Source organism: Rhamphochromis sp. 'chilingali', assembly GCF_963969265.1.
Source record: "Rhamphochromis sp. 'chilingali' genome assembly, chromosome: 20".
NCBI classification, from domain to species: Eukaryota; Metazoa; Chordata; class Actinopteri; order Cichliformes; family Cichlidae; genus Rhamphochromis; species Rhamphochromis sp. 'chilingali'.
Window position 1 is genome coordinate 13088273 of NC_137947.1, and position 9693 is coordinate 13097965.

Consider the following 9693-nt stretch of genomic DNA (forward strand, 5'->3'; position numbering starts at 1 on the left):
GTTTACTTCCTGTGTATTTTTTTAACCGTATTGACATCCGTCTTTCACAGTCGTGTTATATCTTAGGTCTGTTAAATAGACTTCCTCAACCTTTGTAGTAGCTTTTAATCCATTTTCTCCGTACATGAAGAGCGGGCTGTAGGAGCTCAGCAGCCGAGGAAGGAGAGATGATGGCTGTGCTGCTGTTGGCGTTAGTCGGGGGGCTGCTGGAGGTCTGCAGCGGCGTTTCAGCCAACAGAGGAGGCTATCCCTCATTCACAGACGAAATCCCTTTCAAAATCACCTGGCCTGGCGCTGAATTTACGCTGGTATGTCTCCTCTTTTAGTGTCACTAAAGAAACGAATCTGCCCTAACGGGATCGGGAGACGTAAATGTCACTTTGTTTTAGACTTCTTTCTCTTTCTGTCACACAAGACCTGAGTTGAAGTAACAGATGTTTATCTCCCGCCCGCAGCCAACTTCAGGTGCACTTTACAGTGAGGAAGACTTTGTCATCTTGACCACAACAGAGAAGGAGAAGTACAAATGTCTCCTCCCTTCACTGACGGCTGGAGAGGAGGTGAGCACTCCTAACACTTTCTGGGAATGGCACAGCTGTTTATCTAAAGAGTTATGAGAGCTTGCCACTGAACTAGTTTGCACTAGCAGAGCTAGGCACGGAGCAATTTTGTGTTGTTTCTGCACAGGTGATTATAACCTGCCTGCAGATGTGAGGAAAAAAGATAAATTGTGATACAGTTGCGTTAAAAAGTGTGAGTCATTCCACAGAATTCTTCAGGACCTGAAGTTGTTTGATCAATGTGATATGTCCAAACTGTTACATACAACATGTGAACAGCATTGTTTGCTAATAGATTTTTTTTATATTTATCTGTAGTAAATTATCATAAAACAGGCAAAACATCCGAGGTGCGAGAGCTTGCTCCTGTTACTCTGCGTCATTGTTGTCACGTTGGTGCAAACGACAAAAACTGTGACATATCCTGTGTTACCGATTCTCACTGCTGCCTCTGGGAAAGTTTGTGCTGAACGAAAAGAACTCACTGTGGTACTTACTCAATAATAAGGGCTCAAAAAATCTTGAAGGGGGGAAAAAAGGCAATAAAAAGTGCAGCTTGTCCACCGACCCCTTTGTATCTTGAGAGCCTGTGACGCAGAAAATCTTCATGGTGTGAAGACAAAATTTTGCGTGGTTTCATTAAACATACTAAAAGCATTGTGCCAAAAAACCATCTGATTCTAAGGGTTTATGTGGAAAGCACTGACTGTTTTATCTTTTTATATTCGAAACCAGAGACTATGTAACTGTGCCGTGACACAGCAACCCTCATAGAAGAAGCACTATAGAGCTGTGTTAAGCGATAAAAGGTTGCTGAAATATTTGTGTCTGTAATTCTGCCTTGAATGAAGACCAATACAACCTAATAGGAGGGTATGCTAAAACATCAGTTACAAAATGCTAAATAAGCCGTTAATAAAGGTTTCAGTTTCCCTCCTTTCCTAGAGTTAAAAAAAAGCATGTGTTATCTCGTGTCTCTCATCACTCTTGTTGCATTTGTTTGGTGCTGCAGGATGATGAAAAGGAGTACGGCGGGCCCAGTCCAGGTGAACTGCTCGAGTCGCTATTCAAACGAAGCAGCTGCTCCTACAGGGTGAGACTTTTCCTTTTTCATCTCATATTCCTCCACAAAGAGACTGAAACTGCATGCAGTTTAAAGTCACAGTCACACTATAGTAGCAGAGCATGACAAAAATCATGTTGTTTGAGTGTATTGCTGAGCATATATTTATACCAATGTAGATTGAGTCGTACTGGACGTACGAAGTATGCCATGGAAAACATGTAAGGCAGTACCATGAAGAGAAGGAGACTTCTCAGGTCAGTGCTTTGAGTTATTTGAAATATTTTTAGACTGGAATGGAAAATGTGCACTCGTTACGGTTCGCTAAGCTTGCATGTTTCCACAGAAGATCAGTGTACAAGAGTACTTCTTGGGAAATATGGCTCAAAAGAGCCAATCAACAGAGACAGGTAAGTTTCTATATATATGTATATCTTACACTGCTTTTTTTTTTTTTTTTTTTTTTTTTTTTTTTAATTGAACGTTAATCATATTTGGCCTTTCTTTTTTTTTCTTTTTTTTCAGATCAAGCTGAGAAGACAGACGGCGTCAAACCGTCCGAAACCAAAGCAAGTATTCTACTGAGTAACCAAGCAAATCTGCCAGTCTAGTTTTTCAGTCTCACATATCTTTCCTGTTGCCTTCCCCTTTTTCTAACGTCAGGTGCCCACTAAGAACATTGAAGGTCAGCTGACTCCCTACTACTCAGTGGCGATGGGAAACGGGACTCCGTGTTTGCTGAAACAGGACCAGCCTCGTTCCACAGCCGTGCTGTACGTCTGCCATCCGGAGGCCAAGCACGAGATCTTGTCTGTCGCTGAGGTCACCACCTGCGAATATGAGGTGGTGGTGCTGACGCCTCTGCTTTGTGCACACCCAAAATACAGGTAAGATCTGTTAAGATGGTTACACTTTAATAGAGTGCGACACCTGTATTTAGTTTGTTTGTTAGTTTGTCTTATTATATTTAGACGGTGGCCCTGAGAGGTCAAACTCGCTGCAAATTAAGAAAGCACCAGCAAATAGAAAAATGCTTTAATGGCACACAAAACAAAAGAAGAGCTGTTTTGTTATAGCCTTTTATTTGGCTGCTGATGGATCCGCATGTTTTAAATATCATGCAAAATTCTTGCAACAGATGCTGTTTTGATGCAACGTCCCCCGGGATTTGTTTCTCCTCTCGGTCTTTAACTGCAGATGTTTAGCAGTTTAGGTGAATGTGTTAACTATGGGGGCACTGAGCTGTTTAGTTAAAGCCTGTTTTTGGCTGCTGTAAAACAGTAAGGTGTCGCTTGTCTTTTAAAGCAGACTGCAATGATTTGCAGATCATTTTAACCTTATATTTAACTGAAAGTTGTATAAAGACAACATTTTAAAGGAAAAACTCAAACTGAGACTTTTTATTTTTCATATATTTCCCATTAAATACTATAAAATTCACCTGCTCACGTCACTTGTTCGCAGGTTCAAATCCTCCCCGGTGAACGCCATCTTCTGCCAGGCTCTGGCGGGCTCCCCTCTGCGGCCTCAGCGGCTCGCCCAGTTGGACAAAGAACAAGAGGAGCAGCTTAAACCACCTTTCGGTGCCACATCTGAGCCCAGAGAGGTAAGACGTGCAAAGATAAACGGTGATCACCTGAGCACACGAAACGTGGCTTATTTACATTTGTGGTATATCATAGGAGGAGACGTCAGCAGTGAGAGAAGAAGCCTTCACCTCCACCCACAAACCCATGACCGTCGGAGGGCAGTCTCAGGTCACTGTTGGTACCACGCACATCTCTCGCTTGACAGACGAACAGCTAATTAAGGAGTTCCTGAGTGGCTCGTACTGTCTGCACGGGGTGAGGCGCATTTATGTGTTGGAAGCTGAGCACTGATACGTAACCTGCTCAGGGAACACTAATCATCTTAACATGTGCGTTTCAGGGTGTAGGATGGTGGAAATATGAATTCTGTTACGGAAGGCACGTCCATCAGTACCATGAGGTAAGCGAGTGAATTCAAACTTGGAAAAAGTAAATAATCAAATGCACTTCTAGTACCTTTTTAGATTGTACGCTGGCTATAAAGCAGTAAGCGAGAGTATTTTCTGTATCAGCCAGATTATCTTTTCTTTGTGTTGTAGGATAAAGAGCAAGGGAAGAACATTGTAGTGGTGGGGAACTGGAATGCAGATGAACACCTCGACTGGGCCAAGAAGAACGTCGCCCGATCCCTCCAGCTCAGAGAGGACGGAGTGCAGAAAGTCAAGTAGGCCTTTCAGATTTTTGAACACTAATCGCTGTAAACGGGATACAAAAATATCCACCCACTACTTTTTCTTTTCCCCTTTACTCCACAATAGGTTGGTTTCCCACTTCTATGGCCACGGTGATGTGTGTGACCTGACAGGGAAGCCCAGACAGGTCATCGTCAAGCTCAAGTGAGTGAACAGTTACCTAGAACTAGGGGATGAAGAGTGGAGCACATCAGCCTGAGTCCACGGATGAGTAAGACTAAGTTGTCAGTGTTTCCCATTTTGATTCACTCATATCATTTCTCTTCTCGCTGTCAGATGTAAGGAGTCTGAGTCTCCCCATGCTGTCACTGTCTATATGCTGGAGCCTCAGACTTGTCAGTATGTCCTTGGGGTAAGTTTATGTTTCACTCCTGAGTGGCAAAAAAAGAAAACAGTAGAATTTGCTTAGTAACATTATGAATCTTATGTGAAGGTTTAGTCCTTTGTAAAAACACATTTATATCAGTTTTAGGGATAAATATAAAGAAGAAACTGCAGATTGTTTAACTGCATGGATAAATTTGATATACATGAGCCAATCTTGGTGTTATTTTGTTCCCTTCATGCCTTTTCTCTGTGACAAGTTAAAATATATAACTTTTGGTTTAATTAGGAATTATTATAAACATGCCTAGATATTTGCAAATATTTGCAGTACTTCCTGTAGATTTGACAAAGGAAATGACACTGATCTAAACACTGATTTAATTATCTAACTATACTGGCATTGTGCAGGCATATCATCCTAAATGAAAGGCACCATATTGAAGATGGCTTTTTTTTTCTGTAGGTTGAGTCACCGGTCATATGCAGGATTCTTGACACTGCTGATGACTATGGGCTTCTGTCACTCTCCAGTTAAACTGGCGGAGTTTTACTGGAACAGCAGCGGTGCACGGAGGACATAAAGAACGAGGACACTTAGTAAGCAAGATGCCCTTAAGACTGTGCTACAAGCCAAAACTGAGAATAAACTCAATCCTGAGGCTGGACCTCATGTAGCCCAGGGAGAACAGGCCCCGCCCACACTCCCATGACCTGTGCGATGGGTGACGCTACATCAGCCCGACTCTAACTTAAATCAAATTCAGGCAGTGGAGTTATTGCTTGAACTTCATATCTATGCTTCACTTTGTGATGATTGATTGCAAGAAAAGGAGTGACGAATCATCAGGGGAATTAACAATATTCAAAGTGGTTTTGGTGTGTGTGTGTGTGTGTGTGTGTGTGTGTGTGTGTGTGTGTGTGTGTGTGTGTGTGTGTGTGTGTGTGTGTGTGTGTGTGTGTGTGTGTGTGTGTGAGAGAGAGATATGGATTGATTAGCCGCTTGACTGTGGCACTTTTGTACTTGTAGATATGAAAAACATCTGAAAATGCTACACAGCAGGGAGACTGTGTGCTGTGTGAGTGTAACTTATGCATTAGAGATTGCTGTGGAATAACAATAAAAGTGAGTGTAAGGTTGTAGGATGTACAGAGTGTGTGCAGGTTCATTTAAAAGGTTCGTTTTGTGGTTTTATGAAGATGCACACTGGGATCCGACTACTGCTGTATCTCTGGAATAAAAACCAATGCATTTACAGCAAAAAATTAAAAAAATCAAAACATGAAACCTTATTTTAGTTTTCCATTACCACAGAAAAGAGTAGATTTAAGACATTAGGGAAATATGTAGTTCAGGGATATCTAACTCAAACTGCCCGCTTTGATTTTAAGTGGGTTGGACCATTTCAAGACCACATTTAATCCTCAAGGTATCTAAATATAAAAATAAAGTGCAACTTCAACAGAAAGTGTCAGTTTTTTCTACTTGATAAAGAAATTCTACTGTAGTAATTGAATGGCTTGTGCATAAATGTGTTCAACTACAGAAGAAATGCATCCATCTGACCAATTGATACCCAATGTATCCTGTGTATAACACATTTTTATAGTAGATAATGAAAACCGCAGGAAGTTTTCTGTCATTTATTTTTTAATAACCGAATTTGTTTGGTGTAGCTTGAGTGGTTATATGGGAGGTTTTTAAATCAGTAAAAATGAAGCTGTTAAACTTGTGAAAAAACAGCTAAAAGCCCCAAAACTTGTGCCTTTCTCTACATTTTTTCAAATCTGTCCAGTGGGGCTGGATTGGAGTCTTTAGCACGCTGATTCCAGGCCCTGGGCCTGAGGTTTGACACCCCTGATCAAGTAAGTTAAGTGTAGAATTTAGTGTTTTATTTATTCGGCCGCCAGAGGGCGCTGATGCTATGTGTATGTGTAGTAACAGCACAGTAACAGGTGTAGATCTCACAGACATTACATTTGTACTTGCCAGTTATTTATTGTGGGTTGTTTTTTGTTTTTTTTTAATGTATGAGGCTCAGACTCTTTTTTTTCTCTTGAGAAGAGAGTCTATCCAGGTGCAACCACGTACCACTGACAGCCGTATGGGGTTTCATAGTGGCCTGATGCTGAAGAAGCTGGTTTCACTCCTATCTCCAGCCAGAGAGGAACTGGGATTGAAACTAGCAACTGGTGACTTTGGGTTCAGTGAAAACCTCAATAAATCAATTCAATATCAATAAATAACTTGCTGGAACATAAACTTTTATTCTAAATCTGTTTCTCATTTCAGTTTCAAAGGCAAAGTTTATACTGTAATTCTGGTTCTTGTCATTTCTCCAGTCACAAAAATCGCAACATCTTTCTACTGTAGGAGAGAACAAAATGTTAATACTGAGTCCAAAGACATAAAAATAGCCTGTTTACACGTTCCTCCTTTGATTCACATTGGATTTAACGTCATGGAGAGATTGTCCAAAGCTTTCTGTTCTTTGACTATACCGAGGGCACGGGAATCTGGTGCACTGAGGTGCTTTCAAAGTCCTGCAGAGCATCTTGGTGAGTGTGGTAGTGCATGGCTACATAGGACTTGGCAAAGGCAAATGTCTGAGAGCTGATAGGCTGTAGGCTGGTGGGGGAGCTGGGCCCTGCTGAGGGACTGCTGTTGTATATACTGTAGTACGGCTCAATCCGGGTGTTGATGGGTGTAGAGGTGCTCGGGAGGCGAGGTTTGCGTGTACCTGTCGCCCTGGGACTGCCAGCGCAATCCCGGGAATGACTGGGTCCACAAGCCTGGTCTACCAGCCTCTTCTGTGGCTTAGGTGACAGCACGTAGGCCGAGTTGGTCTCGTGATGGGAGGATTTATTGCGATTGACTTCCAGGCTCCCCTTCCCCATTGCGTGCAGGCGTGTCTTTTGCTTGCAGCACAGAAATCCAAGTGCGGCCCACTGAATGCAGCACAGTACGCGGCGGCGGAGGCCTGCACTGTTGCGCGAGTACACAAATGGATTGATGCCTGATTTGAGAAAAATGAGCACAAAGCCACACAGTTCGAACTGGTAATGTGCAAAGCTGCTTTCTGGTGACAAAACATCCTGTGCCAGTGAAACTCCCATCGGCAGACAACAGAGTAACACAGAGAATACTATAACTACACAGGTGACAACTGCCTTGGAGTCTTTGGCTGTGGCTAAGTTGACTGTGGAGACCAGCTGACAGCAGGTGGCTCCTTGGGCGGCCCCTGGAACCACCGGCTGGTTTGTCCTGTTGGTATAGGCGTGCGTTTGTACATTCTGCAGTTTGTTGTAAGTCTGGTTACGGTACAGAGAGGGGCCTTGAACGGCACACTGCATGCTTTCAAAGCCTGCTGCAATGAGAGGTGGTGGGGGTGGAGGGCAGGTGGCATCTACAGTGATGACTGGGCATTTCCTTACTTGTGCGTTCTTCCTCAGGGTCTGAGCAATCATCAGATACGACACAGACACCACAGCAACACAAAAGGCAAAAACTGCCAGGTAGACGTACAACACAACCCTGGCCTGCCCACTCCCCAGGCCAAAGTGGGGCAAGCAGGGTCCATCTTTGCGTGGATATGCACGCATGGTGAGGAGAGCAGCCAATGTGAAGCTGGATGTCCACAGCAAGGCGGTCAGGGCCAGCGTGCAGGGGAAGGAAGCAGTGCGGTTGGGCTGCTGTCCCAAAACCATGCGGAGTCTGTGCAAAGCAATGACAGCCACCGTCTCCAGGGACATGATGATGAAACCCGAACTGGTCAAGTGGAAGGCGAAGCAGAAACTCTTTGACACGCCATCCCCTCCGCCTGCATCCAGGAAGAGCACCAGCGCAAACATGGGAGCGGTCACGCAACAAATGAACAAGTCACAGAAGGACAGGTTGAGGATCATGAAGTCAAAGTTGGTGCGGAACTTGCGAAACGCCGGGTCGAAAAAAGACAGGAACACCACAAGATTCCCATAAGAGCCCAGGAAGAAGATAAAGATGAGGAGGAGGGAACAAAAAGTCAAGGTAGCAGTGTGGATCACGGCCCAGCCCGAGGGGGTCTGGTTACCCAGGGTGCCATTGAAGGTCTGCAGTCTTGGCACATCCACCAGGTCCGAGGGTGTAAGAGTGGTGTTCATTGTACTCTGATGATTTAGAGCGACTCCACATTCATCAATTTCAGTATTATTCCTCTAAGAGGAAGGAGCACATGCTTCCACCATTGCTGCCACCTTGGTAGAAAACGACAAAGAATATAAATACAATCAGCTCTATGGGCTGGTCTTCAATACAGTTATAATGATAATGAGGAGAAATGGATGGATAACTTACAATTTGATCAGAAACGTTAGACACGGGTATAATAGGCTATGCACCACTGCATTTGGCCAATTACCTTACCTCCCCATCATCCCCCTTTAACTCTCTCTCTCTCACACACACAGCAGCGTCTGCTTAATAAAAAAGAAAGAAAGAAAAATCTCTGAATATCAAAACGAATGTTGGTTTTAAGGCTTTAACGGGCTGCACAATCCAGGATTCACTATTGCTTAGAAAATATAGCACACTACCTGTACTAGATCGTGCGATCCTCATTATTTCATACAGCCCATCTTCATCATTTTTAAGGCAGTGCGATAGTGAACGCACCGCTGCTTCGGAAACAAAGAAGGAAAAATGTATTTTAGCAGCTCACCTTAACGCAACAGTCCGTCGGAAAGAATCGATAATCTTCACGTTTCCTTACATGTCTGTGTAAATCAGCGCGAACACGTAGATGGCAGCTTGTTTCTTTTCTTTACGATAAATCCATTCAAATAGAGAAGCGACGGCCACTGGACGTGCACTGAAAAATGAGTATGAAGTCACCGTCTACGTATCCGGGCATGAGCATAACCACTGCATTCAAGTAGTCCGTCCATAGAAACGCTTCCCTCACTGGGAATCAGCTGGCGGAGTTAGAAAGGAGAATTTGCGGGATTTATTTCAAACATTTGAAATTTGACAGAAGCGCCATTATCCGACACGTCAAATATATTACCGCAGCAATTTATTTTATTTTATTTTTTTTTTGCTTTCACCATGGTAACGTATTATAGTTTATGCGAAAAATGGCGCCTCCCTATTTAAACAGTCTCTGCCAAGGACGTGAAAAAACAAAAAAATTATACACATATAAATAACTATTAACTACTATTTATCTTGTATCTATTTAGACTGATTTCAACAAAAACTGTTTAAATTTTTAAAATTTATTACAAAAATGTATATAATTTTTAAAGGTGTCATTCAGCATGATCAATATGACAAATAAAAATATGAGCAGTAATTATTATTTTTCCCGCTTTTCACGGACAATACTTCAAGCAGGGCCACAAACCCCTCTGTAAAGAGCTGAAACACTGAGCAGGGATCAAGTGTTCTGCATGTTGGAACAAACTAGTTCTAAAAATATCAACACTGA

General features: G+C 43.0%; 2 protein-coding genes across 7 annotated transcripts; one reads left to right on the forward strand and one right to left on the reverse strand.

Moving 5' to 3' along the window:
* erlec1 (endoplasmic reticulum lectin 1) lies at window positions 1-5211 on the forward strand. 2 transcript variants are annotated; one of them, XM_080869085.1, is made up of 14 exons: window positions 1-308; window positions 456-560; window positions 1573-1653; window positions 1803-1880; window positions 1973-2033; window positions 2149-2192; window positions 2287-2510; window positions 3088-3229; window positions 3306-3467; window positions 3553-3612; window positions 3752-3876; window positions 3971-4048; window positions 4181-4256; window positions 4695-5211. In XM_080869085.1, exons 1-14 carry the CDS (start codon window positions 168-170, stop codon window positions 4764-4766), a joined length of 1449 nt encoding a protein of 482 aa, XP_080725211.1. In that variant the 5' UTR covers window positions 1-167; the 3' UTR covers window positions 4767-5211. The 2 variants fall into 2 exon arrangements, with proteins under 2 accessions (XP_080725211.1, XP_080725210.1); XM_080869084.1 differs by having other exon boundaries at window positions 2-308; window positions 1970-2033.
* On the reverse strand, window positions 5103-9113 carry gpr75 (G protein-coupled receptor 75). Of its 5 annotated transcripts, none has more exons than XM_080869081.1 (4): window positions 8977-9113; window positions 8801-8881; window positions 8562-8680; window positions 5103-8461 (listed from the first exon to the last, which is right to left on the reverse strand). In XM_080869081.1, the coding sequence occupies exon 4, from the start codon at window positions 8366-8368 to the stop codon at window positions 6725-6727; it is 1644 nt and encodes a 547-aa protein (XP_080725207.1). In that variant the 5' UTR covers window positions 8369-8461; window positions 8562-8680; window positions 8801-8881; window positions 8977-9113; the 3' UTR covers window positions 5103-6724. The 5 variants fall into 5 exon arrangements, with proteins under 5 accessions (XP_080725207.1, XP_080725205.1, XP_080725206.1 ...); XM_080869079.1 differs by having other exon boundaries at window positions 8562-8683; XM_080869080.1 differs by lacking the exon at window positions 8801-8881 and having other exon boundaries at window positions 8926-9113.
* Window positions 9114-9693: the final 580 nt, after the last annotated feature.

Coding starts and splice junctions, on each gene's coding strand:
- erlec1 (XM_080869084.1), top strand. CDS start 168: ATGATGGCTGTGCTGCTGTTGGCGTTAGTCGGGGGGCTGCTGGAGGTC. Junction 309..455: donor CTGGCGCTGAATTTACGCTG/GTATGTCTCCTC, acceptor TCCCGCCCGCAG/CCAACTTCAGGTGCACTTTA. Junction 3,613..3,751: donor ACGTCCATCAGTACCATGAG/GTAAGCGAGTGA, acceptor TTTGTGTTGTAG/GATAAAGAGCAAGGGAAGAA.
- gpr75 (XM_080869081.1), bottom strand. CDS start 8,368: ATGAACACCACTCTTACACCCTCGGACCTGGTGGATGTGCCAAGACTG.